The 19,313-nt window shown below is 40.2% G+C and overlaps 1 protein-coding gene and 2 non-coding genes across 3 annotated transcripts in view; all 3 read right to left on the bottom strand.

Annotated features, from left to right (window-relative positions):
- Nucleotides 1-4,827: 4,827 nt before the first annotated feature.
- Nucleotides 4,828-19,313, bottom strand: part of rps8a (ribosomal protein S8a) — a 29,958-nt gene continuing 15,472 nt past the window's right edge. The window contains 2 exon segments of the mRNA XM_034182454.1: nucleotides 4,828-4,978; nucleotides 5,811-5,940. Coding sequence (XP_034038345.1) covers nucleotides 4,869-4,978; nucleotides 5,811-5,940 — 240 coding nt within the window. The 3' untranslated portion in view covers nucleotides 4,828-4,868.
- LOC117522732 lies at nucleotides 8,052-8,120 on the bottom strand. Its single transcript, XR_004564312.1, has one exon. It is a non-coding gene; the product is annotated as a small nucleolar RNA SNORD38 (small nucleolar RNA).
- On the bottom strand, nucleotides 8,427-8,495 carry LOC117522734. Its single transcript, XR_004564314.1, has one exon. It is a non-coding gene; the product is annotated as a small nucleolar RNA SNORD38 (small nucleolar RNA).

Raw genomic sequence — 19,313 nt, 5'->3', positions numbered from 1 at the left:
CATCCTCTACCGCTGCGGTTTGGCGCGTGACATTTGCTCTAGTTTACGGTGTATCATAAAGATTATAAGCAGTCAGGCGCATACACTAAAAAAAAAAAAAAAATTTGACGCAACACTTTACTTCCATTTTTCATGAGCTGAACACAAAATTCTAAAACATTTTCTACAAGATATTTATCTCAAATATTGTTCACCAATCTCAGTATCTGTCGTGACCATTTGCTTCACACAGTGAAGATCAGCAGCCAGACACCATCAAATGCGAGCATTTTCCCACTCAAGTCGGTTACAAAGGCGAACTGCAGTCAGGTCGAGACCCCGACGAGGAGAACGAGCGTACAGCTGAGCTTCTCTGAGATGGCCTGACAGTTTGTGCGGAAATTCTTTGGTTCTGCAAACCGATTGTTGCAGCAGCTGTCCGGGTGGCTGGTCTTAGACCATGTTGGAGGTGAACATGCAGGATGTAGAGGTCCTGGGCTGGTGTGGTTACACGTGGTCTGCAGTTGTAAGACCGGTTGGATGTACTGAAACACCTTGGGAGACAGCTTGTGGTAGAGAAATGAACATTTCATTCAGGTGCAATAGTGCAGCAGATAGGCAAAATTACTGTACATTTTGTAACTAAAACATTAAAATTTGCACATATTCTGGAAAAGTAACATTCATTTTCAGATGTGGAGGCATCCTGAAGCTGAGCTAATGACCTACATGGGTCAATGAAGTATTTACACAGGGGTCAAAAAAAAAAAAGTTCCAATCATATTGAAAAAGTATGCCATATTATTTTCAGTTGTACCAATTTTGGTAATAAAGTGGTGCAAATTACTGGTTGAGCTAATAGGATTAATAAATGGAATAGTTTTGTCTGTGTTGAGTGTTTGGTCTCCAAAGTAGAGGTCAAACAAGGTTGATGTCCATTGGATTGTGACGTATGTTACCCTGTAATACATGGGTTAAAGCAATAAATTATGACTGAAATCTTTTCCTGGCAAAAATCAATGCCAGCAATTCCCCAAAATGTGGTGCAGTGGGGGCACACAGTTTTTTTCCTCAAATACAATAAACACATTATACAGTATACAAATCTTTTCCAAATGGCCTCTAAGGAGAGAGACAAAGCATAAAAAGAATGCAAAACCTGAACTTAAAGGTACATAAAAGGGTGGTGGGGGACAGGGTGTAGTCTTGATTCTGGGGGGTTTGGGGGATCTCCCCCAGAAAAATTTTAAAAGACGAAGTCAAATTTTGTATATTCTGGTGAATTTTAATGGGTATGAAGCCCTCTGAAGCAACAAAAACGCACTTCAAACTGTCAAGTAAAAACACTATTGATTATGGGGGTCTGAGGGATCTCCCCCAGAAATTTTTTTTAAAGAGCAAGTCAAATTTTGTATATTCTAGTGAATTTTAATGGGTATGAATCCCTCTGAAACAAAGAAAACTCACTTCAAACTGTCCAGTAAAAATTCTTTGTCTTCTGATCAGTTCGGTGAATGCACCAAATGGGTGGTCTCACTGGTTTGTACAGTCAAAATAGAAAATTAGGGCCTAAAGCAACTGACATTGTTCTGCTGTGCACAAAGTAACACTGTCACCTGTTTTGAAAACACATGCGCACTGAGAAACTCAAAACTGACTTATTCACATTTAATCGATAAAATGCTCTCATAAAACAAACTATGGCTGCAACTAACTTTTTAGTAATCAATTAATTGATTTTTTCAATTAATCTTTTTTTTTTCTTTAACTTACATGTGAGTTTTGCCATTATTTCTTTGTTATTATTAAAAGGCCTTTATCACGCAACATCAACATCAAATCACCTGGAGTAACGTTTTTATTCTGCACATACATACATCACCGACACACCAGAGATTTCTATCAGGTTTTACCTGATTATCAACATTTTTAGATGCCTACAGCAACTATCTTGACAACATTAAGCAAGAGTCCATAAAAGTTTTTTGAAGGCCCGACTAAAGTGTAATATTAAATATTTTCATTAAAAGACACAAATGTGCAGTTTACTGCATTTTTTTTCTTGTGTAAAACACAGCTTAGATGTGGTTTGACCAAAACATCCATCCATCCATTGTCTTCTGCTTAAACTTAAATAAAACAGGGATGAAGTGGAGGTGTAAGAGTCACTAGGTGTTCGCAGGAAAGTCATTTCTATTATTTATGTTCATTGTTAGTTGGTTTAATCTTGTTTTATCAGATTCTTTTTGTCTGTTTCTCTAAAACTGTATTGTGGCATTACTAGTTATTATTACTATTATTGTTATTGCTATTATATAAATAAAAGTAAATGGAAAAAAAATCGCAATTTGTAATACATTTGACTCTTTTACAGCTTTGCTAACATTGAAAACGCCATAGACACGCTAACGCGTTAGCATCGGTCCCATTTTTAAGTTATAAAATACAACCCCTGGCAATAATTATGGAATCACAGGCCTCAGTGGATGTTCATTCAGTTGTTTAATTTTGTAAAAAAACATCAGACATGACACAAAACTAGTCATTTCAAATGGCAACTTTCTGGCTTTAAGAAACACTAAGTAATCAAGAAAAAAAATTGTGGCAGTCAGTAACGGTTACTTTTTTAGACCAAGCAGAGGGAAAAAAATATGGAATCACTCAATTCTGAGGAATAAATTACAGAATCACCCTGTAAATTTTCATCCCCAAAACTAACACCTGCATCAAATCACATCTGCTTGTTAGTCTGCATCTAAAAAGGAGTGATCACACCTTGGAGAGCTGTTGCACCAAGTGGACTGACATGAATCATGGCTCCAACACGAGAGATGTCAGTTGAAACAAAGGAGAGGATTATCAAACTCTTAAAAGAGGGTAAATCATCACGCAATGTTGCAAAAGTTGTTGGTTGTTCACAGTCAGCTGTGTCTAAACTCTGGACCAAATACAAACAACATGGGAAGATTGTTAAAGGCAAACATACTGGTAGACCAAGGAAGACATCAAAGCGTCGACAGAAAACTTAAAGCAGTATGTCTCAAAATATGAAAATGCACAACAAAACAAATGAGGAACGAATGGGAGGAAACTGGAGTCAACGTCTGTGACTGAACTGTAAGAAACCGCCTAAAGGAAATGGGATTTACATACAGAAAAGCTAAACGAAAGCCATCATTAACACCTAAACAGAAAAAAATAAGGTTACAATGGGCTAAGGAAAAGCAATCGTGGACTGTGGATGACTGGATGAAAGTCATATTCAGCGATGAATCTCGAATCTGCATTGGGCAAGGTGATGATGCTGGAACTTTTGTTTGGTGCCGTTCCAATGAGATTTATAAAGATGACTGCCTGAAGAGAACATGTAAATTTCCACAGTCATTGATGATATGGGGCTGCATGTCAGGTAAAGGCACTGGGGAGATGGCTGTCATTACATCATCAATAAATGCACAAATTTACGTTGATATTTTGGACACTTATCCCATCAATTGAAAGGATGTTTGGGGATGATGAAATCATTTTTCAAGATGATAATGCATCTTGCCATAGAGCAAAAACTGTGAAAACATTCCTTGCAAAAAGACACATAGGGTCAATGTCATGGCCTGCAAATAGTTTGGATCTTAATCCAATTGAAAATCTTTGGTGGAAGTTGAAGAAAATGGTCCATGACAAGGCTCCAACCTGCAAAGCTGATCTGGCAACAGCAATCAGAGAAAGTTGGAGCCATATTGATGAAGAGTACTGTTTGTCACTCATTAAGTCCATGCCTCAGAGACTGCAAGCTGTTATAAAAGCCAGAGGTGGTGCAACAAAATACTAGTAATGTGTTGGAGTGTTCGTTTTTCATTATTCCATCATTTATTCCTCAGAATTGAGTGATTCCATATTTTTTTTTTCCCCTCTGCTTGGTCTAAAAAAGTAACCGTTACTGACTGCCACAATTTTTTTTTCCAGATTTCTTATAGTGTTTCTTAAAGCCAGAAAGTTGCCATTTGAAATGACTTTAGTTTTGTGTCATGTCTGATCTTTTTTTCTACAAAATTAAACTGAATGAACATACTCCGAGGCCGGTGATTCCATAATTTTTGCCAGGGGTTGTACATCTATCAACTGTTTCAGAAGACCATAACAGGTCAGTTTAATATAAAAAGGTAAATATTACTCTCAGATATATGCTCTTTAGGGTTTTAGCAGGGAAAAATTAAGATAATGTGAAATAAAAAAGAACCGAAGCAGCAGAACGAAGCATTGCTTCATTGGCTCAATGCAAAGCCACACCCTGCTCTACTTGGAGTGTCTGCCAATGTTCCCACGAAGACAGAGGAGAAAGACCGTGGCTCATGGCAAGCAGGAAACAGAGCGGAGAGGAGTGAAAATGTACACAGTCCCTTCCCCCGCGGTGCGGGACCATGCACGCTGACATTGCTGCTGTTTTCACTAGCACAGAATGTAATGTTGCTTTGACAATGAGTATCATATTTCAGCCCCAAAACACGCATGACACCACGTGCGCGTGCTTATGTGTGGTTAAATTTTCCAAATGACGGAAATCCGTTGTGGTGACGGAGAACTTTAACCCATGAAATAATGAAGACTTCACCTCAGGCATTTGGAAACACTTAACATTTTTCACCATTTTATGGATAAAAAAAAAAAACCAAAAACAAAACAATAAGCCCGGTAAAGGAATTTTAATCATATCTCACTGCTGATGTTGAGCCCAGAATGAGTTTTCCTTCATATGGTGTGAAGTTTGACAAATGCACAAAATTCCTCTGGAGTTGCACTTTCCTACTTTCCTGTCCTGACTTTGACAGAAAGAGGACGGCAGACGGGTCTGGGTGGTTTGGGTTTTATTGACGTATCAAACAGCTGTACATCTATTTGCCTTTCTTGGCTTTGATCTTCCTCAGGTAGAACTCCAGCTCCTTCCCCTCCAGGACATAGCCGTCAGCCCTGCCGCACTGGCCGGGTCTGGAGGCGATGCAGCCTGGGGAAGAAAAAGAAAGAAATACACAAATTAATTTTACTGCATCTTAAACTCAACCAGGGCCCCTAATCCTGATCCTGGAGAGCAGTGAGGTGGTTTTCATTGCGTCATCAGGGCCTGAACTGATACTGGGTGACTACATTAAATAACTTATTGGTCAGGAAAATGCAGATGTCAAATTAAAACATACAACAACCAACCCTAAAGACATCAAATTTACAATAAATACGGTTTAAGATTTTGGAATATGAAACTTTATGTAGCTTAATCATTTCCTGAGAGATGATCTAAACTGTGGAAAATTTCTGTGCATTCACACAGACTGGCAAACAGTCTGCCAGCTTTTAGCTAGCACCCACCAAATTGGAAACAGCTGTGCGGAATGATGACGCTTGTGACTTCCACAGTAAAAAGGCTTTGCAGTGATTCTGCCCCTGCTTTTATATTAAAATGCTTTTAATGTGAAGTGCATTTAGTGACAAGTTATGAAATATGCAGCTTCTGTAGTCAAGAGGGTGCAGTGTTTCTCGCGGCTTCACGTTAACGTGGGTAACATCTTTTATTACTGGTCCTGCAAGGTGCCACGGTAGAGGAACCGGTAAATTGTTGGAACGGGGTTTCAGTGAACAACCCAAACCGGTCAGCTTTGCAGACTGTAACAGAAATCAGCCCACAGTCCACAAGAACTCACTGTCAACAGTCTGTAACAAGCTGAAGAACCACACTGTGGACTCCCGACCCAACAAGGACAGCAGGATGTCCTCCCCAGCACACTTCCAGATGTATACTGAACAAATAATTGCAGTGTGGGAAAACTGCACACTGGACTCACCAAGCAGTTTTCCCTGCTGGAACTGCTCCTCCAAGTTGGTGCTGATCTTTGCTGTCTTTTTCCGCTCATCGTATTTCTTCTGGGTCTTCTTTGACCTCTTCCTGTTCAAAACCTCTTCCTCCTCAGGAGTCTACAGCAGCAGGAATAAAGCTCGTCAGAGGGACAAAACCACATCAGGAACGTGCATCACAGTAACACCACAGCAGCCTCCACTCTGAGGTGTGGAGCCAGCTGGGGGTACTCTAGATGCAGAATGGGCTTCAGTGTACACAGGACATAAGTAACCAAATCAACTCCTATCCATCAGCCAATCAAGGACTTGCTCTATGCAATCAGCTGTGATCTAACACGCTGCTCATCACTGCAATTATGACAACTGTCAACACTACACTATTGAGTGTTCCAGCAATCTGCCCCCCCCCCCAAATGTCTTGTTTTCAATTACCATATTTTCCAGAGTACAACAGTCTGGGACCTATCTTAAGCCCCTTTCACACCAGGCCCACTTCCAACTGCTCCCTGTTGCATCATGATGACAGGAATTTTCTGCGTCAGGTGCATGCAGCAGGGGACAGAGAGGAGGTGAGAACACAGCCTGCAGGTTCTCTGCACAGAGGAATCAGAGTGCCCAGTTCACTGCAGCCAGACTGTGCACTTTGATTCCTCCTCTAGTTTATATTTGTTCTTGTGCTGAGCTGCAGGTCTGCACTCTGAGTTCTGTTATAGTTATCTTTCCTCCTTTTACCGCAAGATGTGTACGTGCGTGAACAAACCGTCCGTGAGCAAATGTGGAGATGTCTGGAATTCTACTTCATGTGGACATGTTCTGTCTCTGGCAATCAGTCTGTGAGCAGGACTTTCATGGATTTTATTTAACACATTTGTGAGAGAAGAAGCTGCGGCTGCAATCAGCATTTTTTTTCTGTGCTCTTTTTTGAGCGTGTAGTTTTTACTGCATTGTATACATGGTATAAAAACAATCCTGCACGATTTAGACTGCGTGAACAATAGAACACAACAGGAAACAAATTGACGTTGGGTAATGTATTGCGAGGGTGTGGCTTCCAGTCACACTGAGTACCGTCCTGTTGCTCTGACTTGCGCTGAAACCACTTAATTCTGCGCCGAGCAGAGGACGGAAAAAAAATTAAACATGTTTAATTTTTGTTTGCGTCCCTTGTGCTGTTGTGGCGCCAAGCTGCATTGTCTCGGCACTAGGTAGCTTCCACGTGGCGTCTCATGACGACACACGATGCAACTGGGAGCAGCCCGGTGTGAAAGGGGCTTTAGACATGTATGCACATCATCAGGAGATGATAACTCAATTGTTCTAGACTAATATGACTCCAATGAACAACTCAAGGATATGCACCAAAATCTCTATAGGGGCAAAGAGCAAAAATGACCACTCCCTTTTTCGTCCCAAGTGTTACCTCAGCTGTAACAGCTCACTTTTAGCTATACTTTCGGGTGGCTGTAATCCGCTGCTGGCTGCAAATGCAAGGGAGGTGACTGCTGCAGAAATCCTAACACGGATTAAGCATAATCTTCATATATGGATTTTGTTGCAATTGTGTTTGAAAAAGAAACAGTAATGTGGTGTTATAAGTTATATCATCAGCTGTTGGGAAATTTCCCTGATAAGCTTTAAAACATTTAAGAGATATAGATACTGTCTGCAAAAGAAACAAGTTTTGTATTTTTCATTTTAAATCAATATTCCATTGATAACAGTATGACCAAAACTAAAACTTCACTATATTTGGCAAATGTTAATTTTCTTTCAATGTACGGTAATCAGCTGACCCACTTATTTTAGCCATTTTCTCTGAAAATTTCTAAACATGTTCTATGACCCTTCCAGACATTCTCAACATTTTGAATACCTTGGAAAACCCGTAGCTGCTGCAGTTTAGAAAATACAGCTGTATTTGAAGTAACACTCGGGACGAAAAAGGGCGTGATCATTTTCGGGCTGTTCGTCCCAGATAACTCACTATACCTGCCCCCTGGGGGGCAAGCATGCGTGGTGTACTCCTGAAAATATGGCAAGTGATTTAATGTGTTCTTTCTTGATTGACTGAATACAGTCTACGTACAGAGGGCATCAACAACTATGGAGACCATAAAGCCCAGTCAAGACTTTGTTACAATAAGCAATAAATATTTTTTACAGCATTTTCCACAGGGATGTAAACATTAAATCATCCTTCCACATAACTTAAGAAGTTGCAAGAGTCTTTCTCAGAGTCTCTGTTTTCACCACTTTCATTCAGTAGCAGAAACTGGACAAAGTTATCTTCACTAGAAAGACATTCACACCAGGAAGTGACACTGGACACTGTTTTTGAGTCTACATACCAGTTTGGCCCCCCTTCTTGCGTCCCAAAGGTGTGGCATTAGTGAGCCTCATACCACTGTCTGAAGGGAAGGCTGTCGATGAGGACAATGCAGTTCTTGACCAGAGTCTTGGTTCTGACCAGCTCATTGTTGGAGGCGTTGTAAACCACATCGATGATCCTCGTCTTCCGTGTGCAGCCTGTTGACAAGAGTAAGTACAAACACTAATTTTCCTGCCGACTACACAATTGTGCACAACACCACAAATATCAGGTCTTTCTCAGAGTCTTCAGTTATCACCACTTGCATTCAGTAGCAGAACTGGACAAATTATCCTCACAGAAAAACAAGACAAACAGAGGCCCCATGAAACAAAGAGCAAAACCAAAATTTGACTAATGACTACTGTCTTTTGTAATTTGTCTGTTTCCCTTTTTGGAAAATAATACTAAGATTATGTGAAATTTTAACTTTTTCAGAAGTTACTCTGTGATGATCATTTTATTTACAATGAGGCATACATTTAGTTTCCAATCACTCCCAGTCAGGGTGAGACCCGGTGTTGCCGAACGACCCCCCCCCCCAAAATCACCACCCCCGCCTTCACTGTGCATGCGTCATTTTGGTGCATCAGCTGCAATCCACCGATTGTCACCTCATTTCTGCTTAAAACTGCACTCCATTCATCATCTATGTCAGTGACAGGTATCTGAAGCTTTTGTACAACCCCTGGCAAAAATTATGGAATCACCGGCCTCAGAGGATGTTCATTCAGTTGTTTAATTTTGTAGAAAAAAAAGCAGATCACAGACATGACACAAAACTAAAGTCATTTCAAATGGCAACTTTCTGGCTTTAAGAAACACTATAAGAAATCAAGAAAAAAAAAATTGTGGCAGTCAGTAACGGTTACTTTTTTAGACCAAGCAGAGGAAAAAAATATGGACTCACTCAATTCTGAGGAATAAATTATGGAATCACCCTGTAAATTTCCATCCCCAAAACTAACACCTGCATCAAATCACATCTGCTCGTTGACATTGACCCTATGTGTCTTTTTGCAAGGAATGTTTTCACAGTTTTTGCTCTATGACAAGATGCATTATCTTCTTGAAAAATGATTTCATCATCCTCAAACATCAGAAAAGTGTCCAAAATATCAACGTAAACTTGTGCATTTATTGATGATGCAATGACAGCCATCTCCCCAGTGCCTTTACCTGACATGCAGCCCCATATCATCAATGACTGTGGAAATTTACATGTTCTCTTCAGGCAGTCATCTTTATAAATCTCATTGGAACGGCACCAAACAAAAGTTCCAGCATCATCACCTTGCCCAATGCAGATTCGAGATTCATCGCTGAATATGACTTTGATGTCTTCCTTGGTCTACCAGTATGTTTGCCTTTAACAACCTTCCCATGTTGTTTGTATTTGGTCCAGAGTTTAGACACAGCTGACTGTGAACAACCAACATCTTTTGCAACATTGCGTGATGATTTACCCTCTTTTAAGAGTTTGATAATCCTCTCCTTTGTTCAATTGACATCTCTCGTGTTGGAGCCATGATTCATGTCAGTCCACTTGGTGCAACAGCTCTCCAAGGTGTGATCACTCCTTTTTAGATGCAGACTAACAAGCAGATGTGATTTGATGCAGGTGTTAGTTTTGGGGATGAAAATTTACAGGGTGATTCCATAATTTATTCCTCAGAATTGAGTCCATATTTTTTTCCTTTGCTTGGTCTAAAAAAGTAACCGTTACTGACTGCCACAATCTTTTTTTCTTGATTTCTTATAGTGTTTCTTAAAGCCAGAAAGTTGCCATTTGAAATGACTTTAGTTTTGTGTCATGTCTGTGATCTGCTTTTTTTCTACAAAATTAAACAACAGAATGAACATCCTCCGAGGCCGGTGATTCCATAATTTTTGCCAGGGGGTTGTACAACAATCATTTCCACATAAATTCAGCATTATTTTGTGTCAGACGTGCTGCTGTGCCTACATCATTTCAGTGCATCAGTAGCAAAATGAGGCAATTATTGCCTTGTTTCTGCTTAAAACTGACTTTAGAATGATTTAAGAGGTTTTACTTTGTCAGCTGATGGTTAATAATCACATTATTCCCTTTGATAGCTTTGGGTGCAGAGTCAGACTCAGACGTGCTGCTGTGGTCCCAAATGATGCAGCGCAGGGAAGGCAGGGTGGACCAATCTTTGGGGGGGGGGGGGGGGGGGGCATTCGGTTGGCGGCACCGGATATATTTCCACAGCAGCAGTCAAATCTGCAGGCTAAAGCCGACACACCGCAAACTGCAAGTGCTGCTGTATTGTGTTTACAATATATACTAAACAGCAAAGAGCACGGCTGTGACGGATTACAGGAGGATGTGTCATTATAGGAACATAAGCATACTGTACTATAAAAAAAGCTCATTTTCTTTGCTACTTTGTTAATACTGCAACAAACAATATGAGCGATTGCGATCGGATCATGTCTTGGAGCTGCTCATCTTTGTCAATAGCCAGGCAATTGTCATTACCAACGGCAAAATCCATATCGATTGAATTAAATCATTGACTTGAATCTTGACTGGAATCGAATCGATTCTTGAAATTTGAATCGATACCCAGCTCTAACTGTGATCACACACAAGCACCTCAATTTCTGTTTCAGACACTTTTTTGTCCTACTCTTCCTGGCAGGAGAAAATGTTTGCCCATTTCAGGTTTTACAGGTATGCTTGAATATTCAGGAAGTGTTCCCCATTGACCATATTTGGTTGAATGTGGGTGTGATGGAGGCAGGATAGGAAGTCGATCCACCTGTGCACAGTTTATAATGTGTGATTTATAATGATTACATTTCTTGCAGGGTGTATAAACCTGATTTTTTAAACATATACTTTTACTATGAATTCTAGGCGTGTTTTATATGTCAGACCCCTGTCGCTGACCGAACGGTCCCCCCTAAAAATTGGTCCGCCCTGCCTTCACTGTACATGTCATTTTGGAGCATCAGCTGTGGTTCATCGATTATCACCTCGTTTCTGCTTAAAACTGCCTCCAGTCATCATCTATCTCAGCGACAGATATCTGAAGCTTTTGTACAACAATCATATCCACATAAATTCAGTATTATTCATAATAAAACATGGAGGAAGCGATCAGAGCACCACAGCAGCCGGAGATGAGCTGGTGGTGCTGCATTCACTGCGCCTCTGTCATTTCAAAGCATCAGTAGCAACTCACTGATTATAGCCACATTTTTTCTTAAAACTGTCTTTAAAATTATTTAAGAGATTTCACTTTGTCATCTGATTGTTAATAATCACAGTATTACCTTTTATTGCTTTGGGTGTAGTGACTCGGTCTCAGACAGCTGCTGTGGTCCCAAATGACATGTGCAGTGAAGGCAGGTCGGACCAATAAGCCAGTTTCCAGTTTCTCAGTGCACATGTGCAGAAAGCTCCTAACACTTCCGGTTCACAGGTCAATGCATATAAACAGACTGCCAACGTGAATGGCATGTTTTTGAAGCAATGTAACAGCTTAAAGAGCCGAAAGAAGTTACGGTGTGGATAGAAAACTGTATGTAAACATTTCTAAAGTCAGTAGTTGGACCATGTCGGCTCCGTTTATGACGAGACACTTCCGGTGTTTGGAAACAAGGTATCAAAGTGATCAGGCCGTGAACACTTTACTGTGCAAGACCAGGGGTCCGTTCCATAAAACAGGATTACCAAATAAATCAAATCAATTTTATTTATATAGCGCCAAATCACAACAAACAGTTGCCCCAAGGCGCTTTATATTGTAAGGCAAAGCCATACAATAATTACAGAAAAACCCCAACGGTCAAAACGACCCCCTATGAGCAAGCACTTGGCGACAGTGGGAAGGAAAAACTCCCTTTTAACAGGAAGAAACCTCCAGCAGGGGGTCTGCATGAAGATTTAGCACGCACACACAAAACCAATCCACTGTGCCCTGGAGGTTGTTAGCAGGAAGAGAGAAAGAAAAGCTGGACTCATTTCTGGCGTGACTTTTTTTTTCGCTGCACTGAGGACGTACACAGTCTTATTTTTGTTGTTCACACACGCACAAGCACCGACCAGGTTGTGTGTTTATGTGCTCGAGTGGAACACAACTCTCGAGACATACACTCAACAAAAATATAACGCAACACTTTTGGTTTTGCTCCCATTTTGTATGAGATGAACTCAAAGATCTAAAACTTTTTCCACATACACAATATCACCATTTCCCTCAAATATTGTTCACAAACCAGTCTAAATCTGTGATAGTGAGCACTTCTCCTTTGCTGAGATAATCCATCCCACCTCACAGGTGTGCCATATCAAGATGCTGATTAGACACCATGATTAGTGCACAGGTGTGCCTTAGACTGCCCACAATAAAAGGCCACTCTGAAAGGTGCAGTTTTATCACACAGCACAATGCCACAGATATCGCAAGATTTGAGGGAGCATGCAGTTGGCATGCTGACAAGCAGGAATGTCAACCAGAGCTGTTGCTCGTGTATTGAATGTTCATTTCTCTACCATAAGCCGTCTCCAAAGGCGTTTCAGAGAATTTGGCAGTACATCCAACCAGCCTCACAACCGCAGACCACGTGTAACCACACCAGCCCAGGACCTCCACATCCAGCATGTTCACCTCAAAGATCGTCTGAGACCAGCCACTCGGACAGCTGCTGAAACAATCGGTTTGCATAACCAAAGAATTTCTGCACAACTGTCAGAAACCGTCTCAGGGAAGCTCATCTGCATGCTCGTCGTCCTCATCGGGGTCTCGACCTGACTCCAGTTCGTCGTCGTAACGGACTTGAGTGGCAAATGCTCACATTCGCTGGCGTTTGGCACGTTGGAGAGGTGTTCTCTTCACGGATGAATCCCGGTTCACACTGTCCAGGGCAGATGGCAGACAGCGTGTGTGGCGTCGTGTGGGTGAGCAGTTTTCTGATGTCAATGTTGTGGATCGAGTGGCCCATGGTGGCGGTGGGGGTTATGGTATGGGCAAGGCGTCTGTTATGGAACGAAGAACACAGGTGCATTTTATTGATGGCATTTTGAATGCACAGAGATACCGTGACGAGATCCTGAGGCCCATTGTTGTGCCATACATCCAAGAACATCACCTCATGTTGCAGCAGGATAATGCACGGCCCCATGTTGCAAGGATCTGTACACAATTCTTGGAAGCTGAAAATGTCCCAGTTCTTGCATGGCCGGCATACTTACTGGACATGTCACCAATTGAGCATGTTTGGGATGCTCTGGACTGGCGTATACGACAGCGTGTACCAGTTCCCTGCCAATATCCAGCAACTTCGCAGAGGAGTGGACCAACATTCCACAGGCCACAACTGACAACATGATCAACTCTATGCGAAGGAGATGTGTTGCACTGCATGAGGCAAATGGTGGTCACACCAGATACTGACTGGTATCCCCCCTCAATAAAACAAAACTGCACCTTTCAGAGTGGCCTTTATTGTGGGCAGTCTAAGGCACACCTGTGCACTAATCATGGTGTCTAATCAGCATCTTGATATGGCACACCTGTGAGGTGGGATGGATTATCTCAGCAAATGAGAGAAGTGCTCACTATCACAGATTTAGACTGGTTTGTGAACAATATTTGAGGGAAATGGTGATATTGTGTATGTGGAAAAAGGTTTAGATCTTTGAGTTCATCTCATATAAAATGGGAGCAAAACCAAAAGTGTTGTGTTTATATTTTTGTTGAGTATAATTTGAGCTGACACTGCTAATTCTTGTAAGAAATACACACACACACACAAAACAAATCCACTGTGCTGTCTGTTAGCAGGAAGAGAAAAAAACCTGGACTCATTTCTGACGTGACTTTTTTTCACTGCACTGAAGAGGTCCACAGCTCGACCGAGTCGGTTTGCGTGTGCACGCGGGGACAGTGACATGATGACTTGACTGAGTTAACTGATGCTGCGACACACACACACAAAATCCACTCTGCTGTAAGCCGCCTGGATGCATGAAGAGCCGCTCACATGAAACGATGTGATTTTTGGCTGCACTGAGGAACTACACAAAGTCTTTTTTTTATGGAAGTCTGAAAGTCAGTGCACAGCATCACTGGACTACACATCACAGTGGAACACCAAAATGTAAGTCCCTTTTCTGTTGTTTATAAATTATAAAATATCAAATGACAATTATCTATTTTTGCCGTTATATAAAACAAATAATGAATGTTTTTTACATTCTTTCAAAGAATGGTACGAATATTAATTTGGTGAAACTCATAAAACATTCATTATTTGTATAATATACAATATGAATGGATGATTACATATTAACATGCAGTTTACAATAAGATACGCACAATATATCTACAGTATTAATATAAATGTATAAAAGCATGGTAGTTGCAGTATATACGATTAAACATTTTATTCTAAAATGACATAGTAAAACTTCAGGTAGACACAGAAAACTGATAGGTTTTTGTTGTAAAATCTTTGAGTCTTAGCAGTTCTAATACTGACAGGAAGATAACTGCATAATACAGCAGTATATGGTAAAGCTTCTATTGTCAGAGTATCAAAAGGACAGTGTAGGCCTATTCTTAGCCCTTTCTTACAGGATGTATGATATTTAAATAATTTTTGCACCAGTGTAATCCTTGGGTAAGTTCCACCAGAATCTTGCCGTGCGAATAGTGAAATGAGTATGGACACGGCCGCCACTTCCTAAATTAAGTTAATGCAGCGAGCGTTAAATGTGCTACTTTTTTTCTCCAAAGTTTGCATGTTTATAATCTCGAAAATTTGCGTTTGTGGCAGATTTGCATGTTTTTAATCTCGCAAATTTGCGTGTTATTTCTTGTAAATTTTGCACGTTTATTCTCGTTATATTTGCGGACTTTAAACTCAAAATGTAATCTCCATTTTTTTTCCCCTGTCTTTGAATGGCCCTAATTTTCCGGTAGAAGATTTAAGGTAGAGAACAGTTAATGGGTTTAATAAAACTAAAGCCGTTGCTAATGTGGCTAAAGTTAGCAAGTTACGTCCCAAAAAGACATGAGGAGAAAGAAATGTCAGCATGCTACAGAAAGCATTTTAGAGTGCTGAGGATGTTTTAAATCGTCGTCAAAGTGAAGTTAAATTTTGTTTTTTTTACCTTTTTGAACATTGTTGTGCTCCGCGAAGGTTCACCGAAACCTTCAGCTACACGAAACGCTTGTCAGACCAGCCAATCACAACAGCCCAGTGGGTCACGTGTAACATCGCCCCTATGCATCCTCTACCGCTGCGGTTTGGCGCGTGACATTTGCTCTAGTTTACGGTGTATCATAAAGATTATAAGCAGTCAGGCGCATACACTAAAAAAAAAAAAAAAATTTGACGCAACACTTTACTTCCATTTTTCATGAGCTGAACACCAAAATTCTAAAACATTTTCTACAAGATATTTATCTCAAATATTGTTCACCAATCTCAGTATCTGTCGTGACCATTTGCTTCACACAGTGAAGATCAGCAGCCAGACACCATCAAATGCGAGCATTTCCCACTCAAGTCGGTTACAAAGGCGAACTGCAGTCAGGTCGAGACCCCGACGAGGAGAACGAGCGTACAGCTGAGCTTCTCTGAGATGGCCTGACAGTTTGTGCGGAAATTCTTTGGTTCTGCAAACCGATTGTTGCAGCAGCTGTCCGGGTGGCTGGTCTTAGACCATGTTGGAGGTGAACATGCAGGATGTAGAGGTCCTGGGCTGTTGTGGTTACACGTGGTCTGCAGTTGTAAGACCGGTTGGATGTACTGAAACACCTTGGGAGACAGCTTGTGGTAGAGAAATGAACATTTCATTCAGGTGCAATAGTGCAGCAGATAGGCAAAATTACTGTACATTTTGTAACTAAAACATTAAAATTTGCACATATTCTGGAAAAGTAACATTCATTTTCAGATGTGGAGGCATCCTGAAGCTGAGCTAATGACCTACATGGTCAATGAAGTATTTACACAGGGGTCAAAAAAAAAAAGTTCCAATCATATTGAAAAAAGTATGCCATATTATTTTCAGTTGTACCAATTTTGGTAATAAAGTGGTGCAAATACTGGTTGAGCTAATAGGATTAATAAATGGAATAGTTTTGTCTGTGTTGAGTGTTTGGTCTCCAAAGTAGAGGTCAAACAAGGTTGATGTCCATTGGATTGTGACGTATGTTACCCTGTAATACATGGTTAAAGCAATAAATTATGACTGAAATCTTTTCCTGGCAAAAATCAATGCCAGCAATTCCCCAAAATGTGGTGCAGTGGGGGCACACAGTTTTTTTTCCTCAAATACAATAAAACATTATACAGTATACACAATCTTTTCCAAATGGCCTCTAAGGAGAGAGACAAAGCATAAAAAGAATGCAAAACCTGAACTTAAAGGTACATAAAAGGGTGGTGGGGGACAGGGTGTAGTCTTGATTCTGGGGGGTTTGGGGGATCTCCCCCAGAAAAATTTTAAAAGACGAAGTCAAATTTTGTATATTCTGGTGAATTTTAATGGGTATGAAGCCCTCTGAAGCAACAAAAACGCACTCAAACTGTCAAGTAAAACACTATTGATTATGGGGGTCTGAGGGATCTCCCCCAGAAATTTTTTTTAAAGAGCAAGTCAAATTTTGTATATTCTAGTGAATTTTAATGGGGTATGAATCCCTCTGAAACAAAGAAAACTCACTTCAAACTGTCCAGTAAAAATTCTTTGTCTTCTGATCAGTTCGGTGAATGCACCAAATGGTGGTCTCACTGGTTTGTACAGTCAAAATAGAAAATTAGGGCCTAAAGCAACTGACATTGTTCTGCTGTGCACAAAGTAACACTGTCACCTGTTTTGAAAACACATGCGCACTGAGAAACTCAAAACTGACTTAGTCACATTTAATCGATAAAATGCTCTCATAAAACAAACTATGGCTGCAACTAACTTTTTAGTAATCAATTAATTGATTTTTTCAATTAATCTTTTTTTTTTTCTTTAACTTACATGTGAGTTTTGCCATTATTTCTTTGTTATTATTAAAAGGCCTTTATCACGCAACATCAACATCAAATCACCTGGAGTAACGTTTTTATTCTGCACATACATACATCACCGACACACAGAGATTTCTATCAGGTTTTACCTGATTATCAACATTTTTAGATGCCTACAGCAACTATCTTGACAACATTAAGCAAGAGTCCATAAAAGTTTTTTGAAGGCCCGACTAAAGTGTATATTAAATATTTTCATTAAAAGACACAAATGTGCAGTTTACTGCATTTTTTTTCTTGTGTAAAACACAGCTAGATGTGGTTGGACCAAAACATCCATCCATCCATTGTCTTCTGCTTAAACTTAAATAAAACAGGGATGAAGTGGAGGTGTAAGAGTCACTAGGTGTTCGCAGGAAAGTCATTTCTATTATTTATGTTCATTGTTAGGTGGTTTAATCTGTTTTATCAGATTCTTTTTGTCTGTTTCTCTAAAACTGTATTGTGGCATTACTAGTTATTATTACTATTATTGTTATTGCTATTATATAATAAAAGTAAATGGAAAAAAAATCGCAATTTGTAATACATTTGACTCTTTTACAGCTTTGCTAACATTGAAAACGCCATAGACACGCTAACGCGTTAGCATCGGTCCCATTTTTAAGTTATACAATACAACCCCTGGCATAATTATGGAATCACAGGCCTCAGTGGATGTTCATTCAGTTGTTTAATTTTGTAAAAAAACATCAGACATGACACAAAACTAGTCATTATCAAATGGCAACTTTCTGGCTTTAAGAAACACTAAGTAATCAAGAAAAAAAATTGTGGCAGTCAGTAACGGTTACTTTTTTAGACCAAGCAGAGGGAAAAAAATATGGAATCACTCAATTCTGAGGAATAAATTACAGAATCACCCTGTAAATTTTCATCCCCAAACTAACACCTGCATCAAATCACATCTGCTTGTTAGTCTGCATCTAAAAAGGAGTGATCACACCTTGGAGAGCTGTTGCACCAAGTGGACTGACATGAATCATGGCCTCCAACACGAGAGATGTCAGTTGAAACAAAGGAGAGGATTATCAAACTCTTAAAAGAGGGTAATCATCACGCAATGTTGCAAAAGTTGTTGGTTGTTCACAGTCAGCTGTGTCTAAACTCTGGACCAAATACAACAACATGGGAAGATTGTTAAAGGCAAACATACTGGTAGACCAGGAAGACATCAAAGCGCGACAGAAAAACTTAAAGCAGTATGTCTCAAAATATGAAAATGCACAACAAAACAAAATGAGGAACGAATGGGAGTGAACTGGAGTCAACGTCTGTGACTGAACTGTAAGAAACCGCCTAAAGGAAATGGGATTTACATACAGAAAAGCTAAACGAAAGCCATCATTAACACCTAAACAGAAAAAAATAAGGTTACAATGGGCTAAGGAAAAGCAATCGTGGACTGTGGATGATGGATGAAAGTCATATTCAGCGATGAATCTCGAATCTGCATTGGGCAGGTGATGATGCTGGACTTTTGTTTGGTGCCGTTCCAATGAGATTTATAAAGATGACTGCCTGAAGAGAACATGTAAATTTCCACAGTCATTGATGATATGGGGCTGCATGTCAGGTAAAGGCACTGGGGAGATGGCTGTCATTACATCATCAATAAATGCACAAAGTTACGTTGATATTTTGGACACTTATCCCATCAATTGAAAGGATGTTGGGGATGATGAAATCATTTTTCAAGATGATAATGCATCTGCCATAGAGCAAAAACTGTGAAAACATTCCTTGCAAAAAGACACATAGGGTCAATGTCATGGCCTGCAAATAGTTTGGATCTTAATCCAATTGAAAATCTTTGGGTGGAAGTTGAAGAAAATGGTCCATGACAAGGCTCCAACCTGCAAAGCTGATCTGGCAACAGCAATCAGAGAAAGTTGGAGCCATATTGATGAAGAGTACTGTTTGTCACTCATTAAGTCCATGCCTCAGAGACTGCAAGCTGTTATAAAGCCAGAGGTGGTGCAACAAAATACCTAGTAATGTGTTGGAGTGTTCGTTTTTCATTATTCCATCATTTATTCCTCAGAATTGAGTGATTCCA

Source organism: Thalassophryne amazonica, chromosome 12 (genome assembly GCF_902500255.1).
Source record: "Thalassophryne amazonica chromosome 12, fThaAma1.1, whole genome shotgun sequence".
Lineage (NCBI taxonomy): Eukaryota > Metazoa > Chordata > Actinopteri > Batrachoidiformes > Batrachoididae > Thalassophryne > Thalassophryne amazonica.
The sequence above is the reverse complement of the archived record's forward strand: the minus strand, read 5'-3'. Positions and strand labels throughout refer to the sequence as shown.